Genomic DNA, 21,453 nt, shown 5'->3' with positions numbered 1-21,453 from the left:
CACGTTGCAAAAAAAATTCTGTTAAAAAAACTTCTTTCTGCCAGTTGACTATTGCAATATATCAGAGGTAGAAAAAGACTGCTCGTATTTTAAGGCAAAGCCTTGATTATCGTAACTGCACTAAAGGTCCACGGATTTTTTTTTTCGGTTGAATATTTGACAAAAAAATGAAAAAAAAATGAAAAAAAATTTCTCTGTTTTATACCTCTACACGCTATGTAATGAAATAATGGGGTAGAAGTGCTTGCCTTAATTCAAATTTGAACATAAAAATTTGCTTTTCACTAAAGTTGAAAGTACGGAATGTATAGCACTTTGATTATCAAACACATTTCAAATTGGCTTTTTTCAAAGGCCTGTAACTTTACAAAAATGATCACAGATGAAATATCTTTTTACTAATTGAGCTTAAGATAACATTTGCAAGCTATATTAACTTGGCTATTGGCAATGCAATCTGAAATTTTCAGGCAAACTGAAAGCAAATTAACCCAGCTTTTACGTTTTTTTTAAACATCAACGTTACCAAAAACCATATCGGGGAATATATAAAAATTAGAGATGGAAGATTATTTTTTGGAACCACCGCAGCACTAAAAGATATTGAGCCTCAATTTAACTAACTGCTTTTCCAAACAAAAAAAAATGACAAAAACAACTGTCAATGAAAACCGTCGAAAAAGTCAAAAGTTAAGAAGCAGTAGAGGACTGAATCATCGATCATTCAAGAAATTGACCGATGAAAAATTATCGACATGAATTGGATGAGGCATTGAAATATAAGTCAACTGTAATAGTATACAGAACTATTAACCATACAGTTGCAAGTTATAAACAAACTAAACAAAGAGTGAGCTCGTTTTAAAGTAACCGGGAAAGTAATTACTATCGAATAGGAACTGAACCTCTAAGTTTGCAACAGATTAAGTAGGAAGCTTTAATACAATGCAGTAAATCATACATTTTTTAACAATTCATTCTTTCTAAACGGTGCGCTTGGGTTAACAGCTCAAAATGTATTGTTTCTGACAACACAAAATTTTTAGGAATCTTAAACCTTGCTGTATTAATAAAAAAGGAAGCAAACAAAATTGCTATTTTAAAATATGGTAAATGTGTTAGCTATCTTAATATATTGAAAATTGTTTACGTATCTTGATACATAGGGTGCTAACGGGATAGTTGACTCCCTATGTTAATACATAGGGTTCAGAACCCCCCGCGTTGAATCTACCCAACTGTACTACTTAGAAGGACTAAGAGGGTTGTTCTCAACGGTAAAATATTCCCCATTTTTTTAGATTTCGATTTTTCAAAAACATTGCGGAATCTGCTGGAGTTCTTCCCAACTGCCAGGTCTGCGCGAATGAATGGTCAGCATTTTAAGCGGCGGACCAATGTTGCATCTCTCAAAAGAAACGAGAGCTCGTTTATATCTAAACTTAAAGATAGACGTTAGGAGAGACCAGTTTTGTACCTAACGAATTGAGACAGTCAATCCCGCTACACTTGAGTCGGCAAAATTGCGTTGTTGCAATCGGTAAAATTCTAGCTGCCTCCTGGTTTATACTTCGAGCCTATTTACTTTTTTTCAATCAAATTTTGTTAAAAGTTTTTTCAACTCAATTCTCACTCAAACAACTTTTCTCAGAAGAGTTCCGATCGAGCTTTTGCATTTAGGAATTGAAGATAACTGCGATCATAAAATTGGTCGAAGTTTTTCAACGAACAGTTTTGATGGAATTTGTAAACCAGGGGCGGATTTAAGGGGCCTAATATAGAGGACCTTCAGCGCCAATACATATAAATTTTGACTTTAAACGCAAGTTTTGGTCAACATTTTGAAAAGTGAGCAGAAACAATTTTTACTCTTAAGTATGGACTTTATGGCGTTTCAAGAGAGGTTGCAGAATCAATTTGCTTGACCCTCGAAAAAAAGTGCGCTCCTGCATCGAATCATAAAGTTTTGAGTCGTCCCAGTGTAACCATATTTCGATCCATTTTGTCTGATTATTTCTGATCATTTTTCGTATATTACATATATATCAATCACGTTCTTTCCTACAAAGCCTAATTTTTGCGCGGTCAGGTTTCCTGTTTTTTAACTTTTTAAAAATTATTACTTTTGGTGAAAACAATTAATTGAAATTCCAAGGATATAAATATCAGGAGAAAAAGCACTCGGGTAATTATATTACCAAATTTTTTATCCGGTCGAATTGTAAATCAGAAAATAGCAGTCACAGTTGTTATCAGAATAAGGAAATTAAACAAATTTTAACAACATTGATTTCAGACTTTTTGTTTCTTTTCGTGCGGAAACAGCAACCTAAATTTTATCAAATAGTTTTTGTAAAAAGAGCCAAATCACCTTATGAAACAATTTCTTGACAAAATGACAATCGTGGGAGAGAATCATCGTTAAAAATATTGATTTTATTGCATTGAGTTGATCATTAAAGTACAAATAATTTGAAAAAAAAACGGTCAAAATTTGCTAGTTAAAAATTGAAATTTATCTCGATAAAAACATTGCACATGTTTTCCGTCAATCAGACGTCGACCCTGACAAAAATGGATTAGGATCAGTTTCAGTATGAAAAATTATTTCGATTAATTTTCGATTGATTTAAGTATGAAAAAAATACCAAGAATAAATAGAAAAGATAAAGAGTGATTTGGGTCGATTGAAAATCAATTTGAATCGATCTTAAAACCCAGCTAATAAAAAAAACGATCCAATTTGATTTTGAATTGACTAAAATTCATTTTTTCTTGTCTAAATTTGGTTTTTTTAGGAAACTAAAACTAATTAAAAGCGTTTTCTTTGATTATGTTCAATGTTTTACTTTCATGATTTTTTATGATTTAATTGCATATTCTTGAGATTCAAACTTGATTTATTTTGACCCTTTTTCCTGACTTGTTACATAGAGTTTTGCCCACAATCTGATTTACAATAAGAATTTTCTTTGATTTCTATGCATATTTTGAGCTCCATTATTTTCGACGTGTTAGAAAAAAAATCAATTTCAGTGAGCCTAAAAATCCATCCAAATCGATTTTTTAGGAAGATAAATTGATCCAAAAGTTTCATGAAACATCAATTTAAATCGATTTAAAATGAAATTAGGTGAGATTGGGATAGATTTAACTGAAATTCGGATGGATTTTAGAAAGTCGGATAATCCATCCAAATCGAGTCAAATCGATTCTTTAGAAACTTAAATCGATCCAAAATTTTCAAGAAAGCTTGATTTAAAATTCTTATAAGTTCGTAAAATGTAGATTGTTAACCAATTTGGATTAATTTAAAATCAATTTAAATCAATCCGAAACGATTTTTGTCAATGCGGCAAGAAAACAAGCAATTTTTAAAGTCCAACCCAGTTATAGAGGTTTTTGGACTAAAAAAACTCATTAATGAACTCAACAATAATTACCCTTTAAAAACTGTGAGAAAAAATGTTTTAATTTCAAACTGGTCGTGTAATTACGTAAATTTAACAAAATGGTTTACATTCTAAGTTGATATTTTGAATGAAGGACGTTTGAGAAGTAATTTAGTAGTTTAATTGATTTGAGGCGAACTTATAGCAGCTAGGCTCTGAATGACTGACATTCTTTCCGACAATTTAGAGTTCCGATCTGAATCTCCCTCGGAAGTTTCAGCCGCAAACCTTTGTCGAGCTTGTTTCAAAATCTCGTCAAGTGTTGGGCTGAGCGACAGCTCCTGATTGGTTGATTTTAGGTCGAATAATTTGTTTACAGGTAGGGAAGTGTTATTCACAGGTATTGTCCCGAACAATTTGCTGATTTGATTTTGCTCACTCATAATAGTTCCGGTCGGTTGATTTTGCAATTCGGTAACGAGTGTGGCGTAATTTTCCATCGAGTTTGATGTCATGTTACTTTCATTCATTATATTTGACTCTGACAAATTAGTCGTATCTTTTGGAGAGTTTCCATTTACTCTGGTTGGTGGGTTCGAGGTAGGGTTTGAGTTAGACCCGCCTGGAGCATTGCTTGTGAAATGTCTTCTGATATGTAAATTCAAGTGATCGGAGCGAGAGAATGCTCGGCTACAGTAGTTGCATTCGAATGGCTTCTGACCCGTATGCTTTCTCATGTGTCGTGTGAGTTCGTCCGAACGAGCGAAGCGCCACTCGCAGCCATCCCATGAGCATACATAGGGCTTCTCGCCTGAAACATAACATAAATATTTAGATGCAGGAGATTCAAAAAATACGCCCATCGACGAAGATTAAGCAGAAACTATACAGATCTCCTCTCCTTTTGAAACCTCAAGCTTGTTTTTTTTTCTCCACAAAGGTGAGATACAAAAAAAAAACAGTTTACGGTTTTAGTTAAACTTTCTTCAAAAGTTTTCGAGCTCTAAAATAACCTTGTTTGGATTGCGATAGGATTCGATCCTCGGATCACCCGACCAATAAAGTAAACCCGTGATTTTGTCCGTTTTCTGTCGCTGGCAGATTTTAATTTTTCTAAGAAGACTGCTCGTATGAGGGCGAAACTTTGAAGGTTGCGAATGACTTTTTAGCCCTATCGAATAGTGTTCGCTGCTAAAATTGATTAAACTTCCCAAAATAAAACATTTTTTTCCCGAAACCATTCCTCCACACGCTATGTAGAGGACAAAGAAGTCAATAGCACGAAATAGATCGCGCGTTAATTGTACCAAATTGGCAATCTTTTAAATCCCAGAACTTAACGAAAAATGATCCCAGATAAAAAAGTTTTATAAATTTGAGCTCAGGGCAACAATACCTTTCGAATGATATAGAAAAGTTCTATCAAAAATTACTAGTTATAAAATTGAAGTTTGTTTGAGGAATAAGTACCACCCCGAGCAAAAACATTCGGTCATTTTATTCGAAAATAGTCGGAACAATAAAATCATCCAAAACTTGTTCCATATGCAGTCCAAGGAAGCGTTTTTTACCAGCTTGTAATTCAATTTCGCCTTCTTATAAGTAGGGGATTCAAATCAAGTCTTCGAACGTGTTAATGAAATCTAATTAAAAAGAGGATTCTTTGAAGCTTAAATTGATTGCGTCACCGACTTTGCCTGGTTTCTTTTGAAGAATTAGCTCGGACGGGGGTCAATAAAATTTAACACTGTTTCTAGGGCTACAGCGACAGAAGATCTGGATCTAAATTACTTCTTTTCACTAATTAAACGCCCCGGGCTCTTTAATTTACACGGCAACTTTGACATGAAAATATTTTGGGCGATCTTGTAGAATGACTTAGGAGGGTCAGCTTAGAAAACCACCCTCTTGGCACAAAAATGGAGAGATCCGTTCGACATAGAAGTGAAATTAATTGGGGCTGGGCTACTATTGCTGACTGAGACTGCTACAATTGAAAACTACATTTGGGGCCTTATTTGGGGAAAACTATATATTATTTTGCATTTTTTACTTTCTCTCAAAACATGGGTTACCAAAATCTAAGCAAAAAACTAGAATTGTTAAACTCCCTTTTGGCAATAAAACTTTTGTGTTTGCCCCCCTAAACGACCGAAAATGCGAAGTTTGTTGATTTTGACTTCCTTTTTAGGTTGTGGAACGAAGCGGAAATGAAACATATGTTGAAACAGCGAGGCAAATGACGTTATGCAAGTGTTGAGAGGAATGCCTCTCAATTAAATTTTAATCTCGGAAATGCCATTTTCGGCACTTTCCATTTTTCTCATATTTGGACATCTGTCTGTTGAGCATGTATGCGTAAATGGGTGTGCTCTAAATTTAACAAATGGGATATCAAATATTGCTTTTTGCCACGAAGTTTGACTGACAATCTGCAGCAATGCTTATAAATTTATTCCTTCTTGTATGTAGCAAAATTACACAGATTTTTTTTAAAGCTTTTCCGTTTTTTAAACAGTTTTATCACACTTTGCTCCCGAAATTTTTTATTAAATATTGATATCTTAGTCTGTTGGCAGATTTTTGGCGCCTGGAAAAACCTTCTGGCAAGTCCAATAGCGTCAGAGAATTGGAAATTCCATATTGAGGTGTGACTAAAAAGTTTCTTTAAAATGTCAAGCCAAAAAAATGAAGTGAAAAAATCTTTACAGCTTTGAAAACGGAAACGCGCTAATTTAAAACCGCCCATATTTCGCGCTCAATCCAAAAGACACTTGATAATTAAAAAAAATTGTTTGCAAATAGATTTTTTTTATAATAAAATTATCACTGTGACTTTTTGTCGACCAAAAGTCGTTGACTTCCACTTAACAGTGGCAGTTAGTCATGTTGGGTTGTTTGTTGGTCATAAAGGGGTGTTGGGGGCTATGGGTGGCACGGGAGAGTGAGTGGGTGGTGGCACAGGGACTGGATTTTGACACTTTGACATTGATTGGCAGATCACAAGTTGGAGAAGTTGTTTTGTTAGTCCCCAACTAGCTGCGGGGGTGTACTATAGCATTGCTAGTTATTTATTTATTAACTGCTACTTCGAAGCTAAGTGTTATTAGTCGAAGAAGGGCATAAAATAGTCCACAATGCAATGTGAAATTAAAAAGGGCAGGGTTTTGGAAAATGGGGGGGGGGGAAGAGAGGTGGGTGTTAACAGAGGCGATTAGGAAAATCAATTTTGAGATTTGCATAACATAAGATAACTGGTAATGATATTATTGCATGTATTTATGGGCTGGGTACATAGTTTATGTGGATATTATGGCAATTTTTCTCTTTTTTTGTTTTCGCCTCCAGAGGGTGTATGTTCGGCGGGCGACTTAAAATAAATGGGCGCGAACAACTGTCTTACAGTCTTACAATATTTGTCACTTGTCAATCATCATCATAACCTGAGATTATGATTTTTCTACCCAAGTGATCGAATTAAGTATCATATGCTAGAATAATAGATGATTTCAAAGAAAAGTGAATTACTTGCGGTAAGAATTCAGAAAAAATGTCTCACACCTGATTGTACACATTTGGTTCTCAAATTTCATGTTTTTCTATCCCTTTTTCGTCTTCAAATTTTAAAGTTATTAAAACGCAAATGCATTTTATCTTGAGAACTGTTTTCTCGTGTTCATTGCAGTTGACAAGCTGGCAATCAATCGTGTTCACGCTCTAACGACGTCTGTCAGTTTAGATAACGGAGCTTAAAGTTGAATATCGGAATATAACTGCAAACATATATTCCACCCCTTTTCTCATTTTACACCATAACACCCTTCCAAGAGAAATTTACCCTCCCCTCCCCTACGAAAGTAACAGCCGTCCCCTTGTTCTAAGCAAACATTTCTTAGCGGCTACAAGACATTAGATGGTAGACTTCTTGGACCCACCCTGATAAATAAGTGCAACGTGGTGCCTTTGAAATTGACACATGTCAACAAAAACATAACATTTACTTTGCATGATCTAGCCATGTGCTCATTCTCAATCGATTATAGCTTTGAGTTGGTACTATATATTCCTAAAAAAAATAAAATAATCCAAACTCCTTTTTTGAACAAAAATCGAGAAAAAAAAACAAGAAGTGAAAAACGATCAAAATAAGGTTAAAGATAATACAAACTTTTTTCGGAAGACATTTTAACAATTTCGATCTCATTCTAGATTCTGTGTTTTGCATCCAAAACGATCTGATAATTGTTGAAATTGACCCACGGGATCAAGTAAACATTCTGGTCGATGTTAACTTGGTCCAAATCCATTATTTTCGAATAAAACCATGAACAGTTAGTTTTTCGCCTGGCATCGTAAACTTTTCAAGAACGATGTCTCATTGATGCATGACATTTGCCGATCGTCTCCACCCATAATTTTCAATTCAATGTGTATAATATCAATTCCTAATTCCTTTAGCCCTCAACCCCACCCCCCCCCCCCCCCCCCCGCCTCAAGCCTATCAGTTGCCACTTACAGCATACCACTGCATACAGTCAATAGTCACAACAAAAATAATGGATCACATCATAACATCCAACCTCTACAGACCAATAGTCAGCCGGGCCAGAAGGGGTAGGGGAGGGGGAATAGCTTGCTGTCAATCAAAGCAACCATCCTTCATTCCGCCCCTCTCAATCACAAGTCACCATCACCATGGACTGGAGCAAAACTACATTACATACCTCCTACACTCTAAACGCCACCAGTCCACACGTATACCATTCCTTCGAGCAGGCCGGTCTAAGAGCAGAAGTTTCCAACTAGTTTAGAGGCTGCATCTTACTTTATTTTCAGCGAATATTAACTTTATATTTAATTTTAATATTTTTTCAAAAACTTTTAACTCGAATTTGTTTTTTTTTCAAATTTTTTTGATTCAATTTTTTATCAGTCACAGTCATAAATTTTTTTAAACGTTCTCTACTGATTGTTTTTTTAATTTTGAGTTAATGTTTAAACAACCGTTCCATATAAAAGCGTTCTGGCTATTTTACTTTTCTGCTAACTGCCTGGCATTGCATTAAAAATGCATTCCCTACTGACGCCGCTGATCCCGCCCTGCTCAAATGTCAATTCCCATTCCCCTTCTACTCGAAGGCGGGGGCGTTACCTTCCCTCGTTCCCTCACTTCACTCCTGATTGACAGGCACACATGATGGATGAATAAATTTAGATGGACGGATTCACTTTCCAAAAGAAAAGAGAAAAATTTCCACCGGGGAAAGAGATGAAAATGCGAAATGGTTGCAAAACACACTTCTACTTAATTTCTGAAAACTCAACATTTGAAGTCAATTTAATGTAAGCCAAAAAATTAGCTAAATCGTGACAAGGGACCAAACACGCCAATTTTTGTCATGAAAATCTGATTTTTTTAATAGCCAAAAATATACCCCGCGCAACGCTAAGAGTTCAAGAAAAAATAAGTAGATAATATATATATATATTAGGCTATGTTTATAAATGATTTGATTTTAGCATGTGCTTCGTAAGCTGAACATAAGAATTTCAGAATTTCATTTCACAGTATGTTTAGCGAATGGTTACGGCCACGGGTGAAAAGAAAAAAGGGCAAGTCAGAGGGCATTTGGGCTTGTCAAGGGGATTAAGAGGAAAGGGGCAGGGTAGTGTGTAATAGTGCTAGAGGGGATCTAATCATAATCAACATGGCCCCCTGCTGTCACCTGTCAAACTGTCAACTTTTGCTGCCAGCCTACAATTATCTCTAGCTAATCATAACTAATAACTAACCATTACTTCCCATCAATCATTCTCTCCATGTCAGAATACAGTATAACAACCATACTTATACAAATTTACTGACAAAATGTGACAACTGCCGCTTTTTTGCCCCATTCAAAACAGTACCCTGATATTATTAGAGGTAAAATGGGCTTACTTTAATCATAAACAATGATTTGACTCTAGAAGATAATGATAATTTAGCCTTCAAATCGGCCAATAAATCCTGTTTACATAAAACGTAGATTTTATGACATAGAAGTTTCAAATAAGTTATGTCGTTTGTAGCCAATTGAAAGCTTATCTCCGCCCAACTTTTAAACAATCTAGCTTGAAAAATTTTACGATTCCCCCCCCGCCCTTCTTCCCTTGTTCCTTCTCACCCCACCGCGCCTGTTTAGCAGTAAAAGTCTTCCTAACGGACAGTCTAATCACAGTTTCACCCTTCTTTTGAGTCAGGCACCAGTCAATCAATCAGTGAACACAAATAAACAACTGCCCAATCTTTTCTCTAAGGTCCTGAGCCTCTATTTTCGTTTTAATTTCCCTTTAGCCGCTCGCTCTTTTTGCCCACCCCCTTTTTGTTCGTTTTATCGGACCACTCGTACCCTTACTCTACCCTCTGAAACAACTCCCATACTCGTATCGAGGGAGCGCGTCATGCAAACAATGCATACCTTATAGCTATGGCTATAAGTAGTAGCGCCCTTCCCTTTTTGGTCCCTGCCTTTCCCAACTATAATAACAACAAGGATTACCCCTTTCCTTCATATTCACTCAATCTAATTCGTTCACGCGCAGAGACTGTCACGAAGAAATGTCACTTCAGCTGTCATGTTACAAGTAGGGCGTAATGCCCGCAGTCTTATTCAGCTAAGAAGGAGGCATTATCAAAACATAAGCAAATACCCTCAAGTCTAATTTTGGAATTTGGGCTAACAAATCAACATAAGCCAACAGCACGTGTTGCGGTTTATTCTTACTTGCTGTTTGTTCATTCATACTTTTCTTGAACAACAAAAAATTGCAAAATTGGTTTAAAAATGTATAATTTAATTGTGGAGTTTTATATACTTGATGGTCGTTCAGGAAGAGTTAATTTTTTAAAGAGTTTTCTTTTTCCAATACTCCCTATCCAAAATGACTCTACTCGTTTGGTTGTACACCAAACGCCCAGTGACAATCCTAAGAAATGAGACGTACTATTACGTATACATCTCACTAATTATAATTTTTTCACTGTGTCAGTACGCATACTTTTCGAATTTTATTCCGTCCCAGCTCTTAATTAAAATACTTGATACTAAAATTTGAACAAATGTGTTAGCTAAATTGCCTAAAAATTATACTTAATGGAATATACGAAAAATGGATGTCCCCTCCCCCAGAAAAACACCCTGCCTTCAATCAATCAATGCTCCGCCCTGTTTCAATCACTCATTCCATGACTGACGCCTGTAACTCCCTCTCTTTTTTTTCTCCCTAGCTCTACCCCTCACTTCATAATCACACTACCACCATACTACTCATCACGCTACCCTAATGCCAATTTACACCCTCTCAAAGGGTCATAGCCTACCCACTAACGCCGAAATTAACTCAACAAATATAGATCACCTCTTTACTACCCCATTTCATACCCCACTCAAATTTAGAATTCCACCACCTCCTCCCCCTCGCGCAGACAGACCCCCCCCCCCACCCCGCCTACACAAACACTACATGGTCGGTTGTCAGACGCTACATAGAAAACTGAAACTTCGCGTTTGCTTCTAGAACTGCGACTAGAAATGATTTTGGGTGGGACGTCTTATTAAATCATGTATTTTCTTATTTAACGTTTCAAGTAAAAATCAAGTCACGCATTCGGCTGTGTTTTGCATTGAGGCATATCAGACTCAGAAAACTATTCGAGTAGATAGAATTCGTATTGATATCAAATTCAGGGCTGTCGACCAACTAGAAAAGGGCGCGGTTTAAGAGGTTGCCGGGCGCTAGATATGACAAGTTATCAGGTAATAAAATGAAGGCATACTGGAAAACAATAATCTCTAACCTAAACAACTTACGCCCGAGTGTACTTAATAGTACTAGTTCCCCTCCCAAATTAAATTAAGAAGTGCTTTGAAGCCACGCCTCGAGATAATTTGCAACGCCAATAGAAATACCATGAGCGGAAAGGAAACTATTACAGCGATAGTTTAACTAACTGCAAAAAACAATAAAATCAAACAACAGGACGTTTCTATGAATTAAAATAAAATTTCGCTCAATATTTTCAAAATTATCAATGAGTTTTTTAGGCCGCCAGAAAAAAAAACATTATTAAAAATTAAAACAAAAAAAAATCGGATGAAAACTGAAGCCACATAAGTTTCTCACCACTATTTGTAAATTAAATTACAAAGAGAGACTGGGTATATTCGGAACAATTCTTTTTCTACAATAAAAATAATTTGTCAGAGAAAAACAGCGGCTACCAGAACATTTTCCGTATGTTGATTCTTTTCCTCACGGATACTCGTTGATTCTTGGGTTCGGATCTTGTTAACTATTTCTTCCCCTATGGTACCCAGTAAAAAATTGCCACCCCTATAAAGCTATAACGAACTAATTCAATGGTTAAGCATATGTGAATTTTGTACCTTAAAACGAATCCCCCCCTTGCAATAGGGTAGAAAATAGTTAACAAGATCTTTGGGCTCTTTTCCTCGTTGGCCAATAACTCTTTGAAATATTAGAATTATAGGTAAAATTACCTGTATGAGTGCGTAGATGTGCCTTGAGGTGTGAACTCTTAGTGTATGTCTTGTTGCATTGGGTGGGGTGGAAATTGCAGTGGAACACTTTTCGCACCCTCTTCGCCCCACTGGCAGTGGTCACCTCCACCTCCTCCACCACTATTCCCCCACCGCCCCCCGAGGACATCGCTGAACCCCCTGATCCGGCACTGAAACATGATAAAAGAACTCAGTTTGAATACGCTAAATTGTTTAAAAAATTGTCAAACAAAAAATATATTTTATCTGGTTCTGTCATCAAACCCCGGCAACGTTCATACATCACATCGTCACTACCCTTAATCAAATTAGGGGAGGTCGCTTAAAGTCATTTTGTTATAAGTAAACGGCAAAAGAAGCCATTTTTTGCTAACTTCATTCCTTATCCTGGTCCCGGATAATCTAAAATCAGAAGTTCAAAGGCAGCAGAAAGAATGTTTCTTTAAAGAACAGATTTTTTTTCTGACAAAAACAGAGAGCAGTTTAGGAGCAGAGGGAACAAAACAATCCTAGATGCCTGTCTGCACATAACACAAAGCAACAAAAACACACACACGTTTCACTGACTTTATGAAGTCGCCTGTTTTTGTTCAAATGACAAAGCGAAGAGTGAAATTCCACAATTGACATTGTCAGTATAGGAAATTGACGTGAACACAATGGGTTCTAACAGGTGTTGTAAAGACCATCGAAAAATACACTAATTGGCACATTCCAATAAATGCTTTGTGAGTCTTCCCCTTGCCGAAACACTAGCCTATTTTAACAGGTTTGCCACTATTGTCAAAAACAAAGGGAGGGGTGATAAATTAAGACTAAAGTGAGAGACTTCTAGGCGATAAAACTCACTCGAGGGGTGACGAAAGAACACTGCTTGGGCTCCGGGCAGGCGACAACCCCTCACTGCTCTCACTTGGGGACGAGGATACTTTCACCTGATTGGCTAGCATTCTGCGCTTCGCTGATTGGTCAGAAAACTCATCGTCTATCGTTACGTCATCTTCGGATCCTCGTTTTAACGAGAACTCTACATCGTCACTCGAGCTTGATTTTGATTGGCTATTATCGTTTACACTGATTTCATCATCATCTAGTTTTGTTTCTTTTTTCATTGAAAACTGATTGTTTTTCAACTTCTGTTTGTTCGGCATCTCAATTTCAATTTTGAGGGGCCATTTGTTGTTTTCGGAGGAATCGTTTCTGCCGGGGTCACTTTTGTTTTCCTGATGGTCCGAATAGGCGGGCGATATGAGCGAAGATATATTATGCAAATTAGGCGAGTGAAATGATTTTGATTTCTCCTTTTCTGAAACGACGCCATAAGTTAAACTATAACACGAATCAGAGCCGGATCCAAGTTTTTATCGAGGAGGTTCGGAAAAAATCTATTCACCCTAAATCCGCCCAGAGTCGAACGTTCACTGACTTTAGGACCTCACAAACAAAACATGGTAGAAAGGACTTCACCTACAAAAAATAGGACCTCAAACAATTTTTTTTTGACAAATCGAAGCTTACCTTGTTTTACGGGTATCAATTTTGGCATCGGTGGATGTTGGGATCCCGACATGTTACTCTTCGTGACTCGGCTTGCTTCAGCTGTCGGTTCCAAGTCGTTTGAGGCCGCTTTGCGAGTGAAATCTAAGGGCGAACTGAAACCAGAGCTCTGTAGATTATTCACTTGAGACAGGGGCGGCGTGAGATTGTTGATTTCTGTAGGGTCCAAAGATAGATGTTGGGAATGTCTAGCCGTGTTCATAAACATGCTCGCTGCCAATGACGGATAACTCCCCAAAAACGCCAGCAAATTCGGGTTCACGAAGTTAGCCGAGTTGTATAACGAGTAGGCGTTGTTCAAAAAATCAACATGATGATCATTTATGCTGGGTTGATGTTTTTCAGACGCGTATTGTGAGGTTAAAATTGATTCGACAGCAACTTTTTGCTTAGCAGCCTGTGTCTGATTATGCTGTTGACTGGGCACAAATGGTTCTTTCCCTATTGAATTGTTGTTGGTGGTAGGGGGGTTGAAGGCCTTTAGTTTCAGGCAGTTTCCGCATGATATGCTGTTGTGGGGAGAAAAAGGGGCAGAGTTAGGTCGCACAGAATTGAGGTGCGAATCGACATTGCGACGACACTGAATGCAACGGAAGGTTCCATTCTTCAAACTGAGTGCCAGAAGAATTTCTTCGTCCCCCCAAAATGGAGAGAGAGCGGGGGGCTGTTCCATATTAGGTGAACACATCTAAACGGCGAAAAAGCAGAGTTTAGTGCAGATGTCAAAAACTACAATGAACTTTGAAGACAGCGTATGTTAAGGGGGATATTTTTTGATAAAAAGTGTTAAAGCGGAAACGGAAATTGGAATTTCCGATTATTGAAATATTTAACAAAATATTATCGACAAAAGATTAAATTTTTGATTATCGATAAAAGTTATATTCATCGAGATATTTTCAAAAGGTATAAGTATGAAGTATGATAGTTGGGTCCCTGACAAAAGCAAGAATGAAAAATGGGTCCCGCAATTTTTGAGAAAATTTCAAAAACACAATCAAACAAACTCTAAACCTGTTTCCGAACATTTTAAGCACAAAATAAATCCTTCAGGGACTCAACTATCATACTTGTACCCTTCAAAAATGTAAATTACTTTGAAACTGTATTGCAAGTAATTCAACAAATTTCAGCAACATTGAACTTCAAATGTTGGCAAACAAAGGAGCAGGCAGCATTATAGATCTGATTTAAGAGGATCCCAAAAATTAGCCGAAAACTTATTCGGATGTTGCCGAACCCGACTAATATTTTTGTTTCAAGCAAAATATGAAGTAAGGAGAAAAATTTTGCTGCCCAGTGTCCCGAGATCTATTGCAATTTTTGTACCAGAAAGACACGCGACCCGACTTCAAAAGTCTGGACCCAAATCACGGATCTCGACCCCGGTGTTATTCAAAGTATAGTTTACCATTGAGGGTTTGGCTGAGCCTGGAAACTGATTTTGATAAGAAAATATTGATTTCTGACCAACACATTGGTCAATCTGCTGTTTCAGTACTGCACCCGAGTTACCCCCGTACACCTGGGGGAAAGAGGCGAGGGAAGCAAGCGCCGCTGCTCCTGCCGGCGAGAACATTTCCAACAAGCGACAACAATTGATAATAATACTATTTTAACAATAAGCGTGGTAAAAGCTAACTAAAGCTACAAAAATCGCAGAGTAAAATTACGAAATTTAAAGGCTAATTTCAAATTTCTCGATTATTTTCCAATCGGATTTTAAAACACGAGAGATGAACAAACAAATGGATAAATTTTTGAATTGATTTAAACACAATTTTTTTTTCAGTAAACACGACTGATTTAGGTCAAAGTCGGTAGTTTTTTTTTCTACTTGTGTGTCTATTAATTTGGAATTTGTGGCGATAGTAATAAATCCGGAGTGTGGCGTGGCGTGGCGGACTGGCTATTGGATTGACGGGAGGGGAAAATGAATGAATGATTGAGTGACAGGTAAAGGACAGGGGAATAGAATAGCAGAGCAAAAAGGGAGGGGAAAGAGAAAAAATTAAGGAAGGGTGGGAAAGGCGGATTAAACACTAGATGACCTAAGACGCCTATAGGTAAAAAATAGGCTGCAGAATTTTCTTGTACGGTATGCTTATGGAACTAGAAGCATCCTAGTAATATGTATGTTGTGTATTATTTGTTGCTGATGCAAGCATCCGTATCCGTCGCATCATTGGGTATTATGGGTATTATATAAGGGGAGGGTGGGAGTTTAGGGTACAAAATGGGAGATTAGGCTATTCACTGTCAAAAATGGACAGGCAACGGCTGAATGATTGATTTGGGACGGAGAAAGGAAATAAAAGACAGGGAAGAGTGACTGGGAATTGTATACTGACTTTGAATCAAAGCGAGGAGGGGGGATAGGGGTGTTAAGGAAAAGGGAGGGATAGTCAGAGTAGCATTAATAGTATTTTTGATTGATTGAACGAGTTTTTTAGGGTTCGAGGGAATTGTAATTTTGTCAGACTAGATAAATGTCATTTATCATTAACTGTCCATATACTCATAATTTAGTCATGAAATCAAAAACAAACCAAATCATCAATCATTCCTGGGAATGGTTCGAAAGTTGAAACAAGAACAAAAGTTTTTGATTTTCTCAAATCCCAATTTCAGGAAAGTTGTTGGACCGTTCAAATAAAACAAATAGAAGGTTCAATAATAAATTCTCGAAATAACTGAAACTTCTGATTTGCCTGACTTTTTTTTAAATCAAAACTTTTTAAATAGGAAAACACAAACAGGTTCGAATGAAAAATATTAAACCGATTCAAGTTTGAATAAAATTTGTAATATATTTATATAATTTGATTCGCAGTATTTTTGTCCCTAATTCCCAAGCTAGCTAGCTAATAAAAACGAATATTACGTTTTAGAAATCGTCCGATTGGCTAATATTTTAGCCTATGGAAGTTGAACGATTTGCGATTTGTTGAACATACGCATGGATGGAACGGAATTCTGAATCCCTCCCTGCCCCAATAAGAACAATCAAGGAAAACCATTAGCTATCTTGCATATCAATGTTTAGTTTTGGGTAAAACTGACTCCTGGAAAGTATTCAGATACTAGAAAATCTTTCAAGTAACTAAATTTAAAGTAACTAAATTTTCAGCTATTTTGTAGCTTGTAACGAACCCCCTTTTGTAGCTTGTAACGAAACGAGGTGGGCGGTGTATAGTAAGCAGGATCCAAAAGTATGGCCAAAAAATTTAAAGTCCTGCACGCAAAAAAACACCAAAAAGATAAGTGCTTGCATGCAAAAGAAAATATTCATGGAATCGCTCAATCGTATAGGCTTACATTTTACCGGCGTGCGGTCTGTATTTAGACAACCGCGTATTCATACTCGTCAGTAAGCAGACAAATACTATATTAACCAATCAGAATCGAGATGAGTAAATAATTGTTATTTAGTAATTTCTTCCTTGTCTCGATTCTGATTGGTTAATACAGCATTTGTCTGCTTTGGCGAGTCTGAAAACGCGGTTGTCTAAATACTGCTACGTAACCATTTTACCATTCATCGACAAGGACTTAGCCAATACGAATCAATCTTTTTTGAAAGTTTCGAAATAGAAATACTCTTTCTTACCTTCAAACTCCGTTGAAAGCTCTCAAATGACTAAACAACTAAAATGTAATCAATTTTCAGAGATTTGCTGTAATAGGCGGGGGGCTTGTAGTTTCTAAGGTTACTTTTTTGGGTTTTTTTTAGTCTTGAATTTAAATTATACACTGCAGGCTCACTCACGAATATGTAACAGCCAGAAAATAACTTATTAGTACTGTTAATAAATATTAATCATCAGATTAGCCTTTGCGTCAATTTTGAACTTCTAGTGATAGATGTTGTAATTGGTTCTACTGGTTTATTAGCGAATAACTAAGTCAGAAAACGTTGAAAAATGATATGATGATATACATAGGTGAGCCGTATATATTGTGTCTGAAACATCATCGGCTAAGTTTGATTGGCATTTGTAATATGACACTTTACCAGGGAGATTTTAATGACTAATTTTTTTTTCATATCTTCTCATCGTTTTCGCATATAGTACGAGCATTGAACTTTGTTGATCATTTTAATGGTAAAAATACAAATGTATGCAATTGGTACAGTCTGTTGTGGTTTTGTTGGTAGAAGACGACGCCCCCACACTGATAGCAGATCCATATGAAGACCATGCCCGTCAATCACATTTTAGCTCCTCTCTTGTAATCTCAACAATATTTTATTCTTCTTCACGTGGACAGCCTTCTATTAAATGTTTCCCTTGCTGTATGAGCCGACAGATCGTCATGGCCGTAAGCATTTCTCAATGTTTGCTTTTCTTTAGCTAAATTATACGCTTCGATTTGGTATTGAAAAAAAAGGAATGAGTCATATTCTTAGGAAAATGACATGTAGATTCAGAGAATTCGAGTCTAGGTCGTTAGGCTAGCTGACCGGTAGATTTGTAGATCAGTTTTTGACTTGAGTGGTTTTTGGTTCGCCACATGCCATAAGAGGGCGGTGTACTTTGATTGACAGGCGTGGTATGATTGAGGCGTCAATCAATCAATCCAACACGAGCTGCAAATATGCTCTGAAGCTAAACACACTATTTCTTGCTCTGAACCAACAATATTGTATTTTGGCGTGGTCACTTTTCTGTTCACGAAAGCTCGTTCAGCCGAAAACAAAAAAACTACGTTATACGTCTGAAAACATTTTACGCACACAGTTTTAAGCCCAATAACATTAGATCTCTTTTCTTTAATACGCTATATTGCATCTCAAATTGATTATTTTTTGAAAAAAAAAATCTGTTTCTTTTTTGGTGGCACCGGAAAGGCTCGGCCAACTGACTCGTCAGTCGCCTGCCTTCAACATTTCTGGTTTCTCTTTTTCTCTCAATCAATCACCAGAAAAAAGTAGCCATATGCACTATTTATCATGCATTAGTTTTAAACTGCATTCAGCTTAGCAACAATGCAAAAGTTGATATCCTGAAACATCAAGAAGTTGTTCCAACCGGACATACATGATGGATGATAGCAAAAAAGACAGAATCTCGCCGTTTGTTCTTAAAAAAGCTCAGAAAATTTTGCTTAAGGTCATAATTTCAAACCACTCGAAAAAACACATGGAAAGATTTTTTTTTTTTTTCGTTTTTTTTTGCAGTTTTCTCATTAAAAATAAAAAATATTTAAAATTATATCCTAAATAGAACCACAATCATAACATTAATTATTTGTAAAATTATCATTCTAGAACCCAGTCTGAGCGATCGTCATTCGACAAATTAAGCCTGTTTTTAGACGTCTCTGAGCGCAAAAAAGTAAGTTTTAATTAGAGATGATGGGTTAGTACTACCGGTAAAAATACTTAACGATACTCGACTTAGAAATTTTTCGACAAGTATTTTGCTTCGTTGAAAACTTGGCCAACTTAATCAAAATTATGAGAAAAACTCAAAATATTAAATTTATCAGCTCATTATTTCCATTTATAAGAGTCTCTAGAAACCTATGAAGAAAATTATTTATTTGATTTCTGATTTCGTGTCATTTTGCAACTTATTTCAAAAAATTTTTAGAAAATGTGTGCCAATTGTAATTATTTTGAGATCAAGTAACAATCAAAGACTTATCATATTTTTTGTGGAGTCAATCACTAATTTTCTATGACTTTTTTGAAAATTTGAAGATGAAGGCTTATCAATTTGAAGATTTCATCAAAATGATCAGTTTCCTAACAGTCACAGGTTCATAATCAACGCGACATTTTTTGCAGAGAAGTTTAACCAGTTCGTATAACTGAAATTATTTTAGATTCTGCGTTTTCATCTATTCTTGCAATTAACATAGTGATTCAAATATCTTTTTTGATAATTAGGACTCTACTTAATCTTTTTCTATAAAAATCAATACAGTCCATGCTGGTTTTGGAAGTCGACACTTATTTTATTGAAAAACTGGTTCAAGTATTTATCGTAAACTCACTCAGCTGCTGTTGATTGAGAATCTTGCGCAAGCGATAGATGATTCTGCGTTATTTATTAACTTCCCATTAACAATTTCAATGTGATCTTCGATTTCCAATTTTGTATTGAGAAAAAACCCAGATATTTGAAAACCACTATTCATTAAAGGTCTTCATTGTTCCTATATATTGAGAAATTGTTCAATCTCATTCTGTTCAGTTATTCTGACTGTTTTGGTTTTAACTAAGTTCAAGTCCAGTTTTTTTGTCTCCATTTTTTGCCTGTGAGTAGAATTCCAAAGTTTATTATCAAAACTATCTTTTCATGCGGAGTTTTAACAGCTTCAATATCGGCATAGTTAAAACATCTGTGTAGTTTTCATTACTTTTTTGTATAACACGATTATTTAGAAGGAAAGTTAATGGTTTTAAATTTGGGCCCTGTACAATTTGAAACTGTTGATGCATACATACTGTTTACAACTAATGAATCTGAATTGAGAATATCATGCACTGGTTCTTTCAGTCTCGAATGTTTTTCCTAAGTCAAAGGAACTACACTGAGCTTTAAGAGCCGGGCTGTCCCAACAATTTTGATTTTTTTCTACTAGAAAAGCAATAGTGTCATCTATTTTTCATTTTCGCCTAAAACTGAACAGATTTTGATGTAAAGTATTTTGCAGAAAGGCAAAAGCTATAAACTTGTTGGAGATTAATCGTTTTAAAAATTTGCCGAGTACAAGCAAAATGGAAATTGGTAAAAAAGTGGAAGGTTCGAGTTTGCTTTTCTATATTTATGTATTAAAATGACAATTTTAAGCGAGCTCAGAAATATTGTGTTGTCAAAACAAAAACCAAACAACAAATCAGGCTCCTGAAATTCTCTTGAAAAATAACCATCGGTGATGCTTAATGTCATTCGTTGTCAACGCTCTCAAAGGTAATTTTTTTTATTTGCTTTTGCTGGCGATGTTCATGTGTGGTTTTAATTGTTTTCTTTTCTCCGTGTTGCTTTCTCAAGTATCTATGACTTAAGTTATCTCTAAGCATTCTATGTAGATGAGAAAATCTTCTTGGCAGCTTAAATCGTTTGTGTTTTGTTCTGACGAAATTGATGAATGTTGTGATAAAAGTTGTTGTTTTTACCCCCGTCTTTTCTCTGGTGTTCACGCATGAAAGCTCGTTCACCATCATCAAACTTCTAAATTGGTTCCTATATTCAAGCTAGGTTAGTTATTAATTGGTAAACTCTCCCAAAAATTAAATGTTTGATATGATCCTCAGTTGAATACCATGATCCTAGGTTAAATACCAAATTAAAGATTAACTTTTGGTTAGGACAGGTTTTTGACAGCGCTCTGTGTAATGTACGCTCAGGTTAAATCTTTTTTTTTACTTTTTAGTACTAGTGCTATCTTTTCACAATTTTTGCCGTATTGTTAGGTTTCACGCTGATATCCAGCATTCTCACTCACGAAATTAATCACACCCAATGTTGTTTTCTTAGCTATCATTAGTCTTAACTTTTTTTTTCGCATATGCATAATCTCAATTTAATTATTACATATTTTCTTGATGATACTTTTTAAATATTCAAAAAACGATCAAATATTAATGTCTCTGTTTACCGAGATGATAATGTTATTTTGGTTTTTACAGTTGTCAGTTCTCGGGTGTTCATGCAGAAAAAAATCATTCGCCATCAGTTACTAATCTGAGACTTTTTTTTTAGCAATGTTCACTATTTTTCTAGTAAATTCTCTGCATGAAGTTTAATTTGGGTTATTTATTAAACTGAAAAGAAAAGGCTCTTTAGAGTTTCTGGATTTTGATTGCGCTTGAAGTATTGTATTTTTTTTTCAGATTTAATTTAAGTTTGTACAGTGTAGTTCTACAGGTAACATTTGGAAATTTTTGTCTTACTTTTTTGTTTCAGCTGAAATCCAGCATCCTCACA

At 36.0% G+C, this 21,453-nt stretch overlaps 2 protein-coding genes across 4 annotated transcripts in view; one reads left to right on the top strand and one right to left on the bottom strand.

Annotated features, from left to right (window-relative positions):
* Positions 1 to 3,487: 3,487 nt before the first annotated feature.
* Positions 3,488 to 17,797, bottom strand: LOC134854664 (zinc finger and SCAN domain-containing protein 10-like). 3 transcript variants are annotated; one of them, XM_063871012.1, is made up of 6 exons: positions 17,124 to 17,797; positions 14,925 to 16,228; positions 13,475 to 14,201; positions 12,806 to 13,262; positions 11,936 to 12,126; positions 3,488 to 4,203 (listed from the first exon to the last, which is right to left on the bottom strand). In XM_063871012.1, exons 2-6 carry the CDS (start codon positions 15,090 to 15,092, stop codon positions 3,572 to 3,574), a joined length of 2,175 nt encoding a protein of 724 aa, XP_063727082.1. In that variant the 5' UTR covers positions 15,093 to 16,228; positions 17,124 to 17,797; the 3' UTR covers positions 3,488 to 3,571. The 3 variants fall into 3 exon arrangements, with proteins under 3 accessions (XP_063727082.1, XP_063727083.1, XP_063727084.1); XM_063871013.1 differs by having other exon boundaries at positions 14,925 to 15,198; XM_063871014.1 differs by lacking the exon at positions 14,925 to 16,228.
* LOC134854663 (uncharacterized) overlaps positions 10,986 to 21,453 on the top strand; it is a 275,825-nt gene continuing 265,357 nt past the window's right edge. Inside the window, exon 1 of the mRNA XM_063871011.1 lies at positions 10,986 to 10,995. The gene's annotated coding sequence lies outside the window, so the exon portion shown is untranslated. The remainder of the gene's footprint in view (positions 10,996 to 21,453) is intronic.

Source organism: Symsagittifera roscoffensis, chromosome 9, assembly GCF_963678635.1.
Source record: "Symsagittifera roscoffensis chromosome 9, txSymRosc1.1, whole genome shotgun sequence".
In the NCBI taxonomy this organism is placed as follows: domain Eukaryota; kingdom Metazoa; phylum Xenacoelomorpha; order Acoela; family Convolutidae; genus Symsagittifera; species Symsagittifera roscoffensis.
Note: the sequence above shows the minus strand (reverse complement) of the source record. Positions and strands in the feature narration are given on the sequence as shown.

Bases quoted from the DNA above. Each gene is read 5' to 3' on its own strand.
- LOC134854664 (XM_063871012.1), bottom strand. From the start codon at position 15,092: ATGTTCTCGCCGGCAGGAGCAGCGGCGCTTGCTTCCCTCGCCTCTTTC. The intron at 14,202-14,924 runs GTAAACTATACT...TTCGCCGTTTAG, and splicing joins GCTCAGCCAAACCCTCAATG to ATGTGTTCACCTAATATGGA. The intron at 4,204-11,935 runs GTAATTTTACCT...GTTATGTTTCAG, and splicing joins ACATCTACGCACTCATACAG to GCGAGAAGCCCTATGTATGC.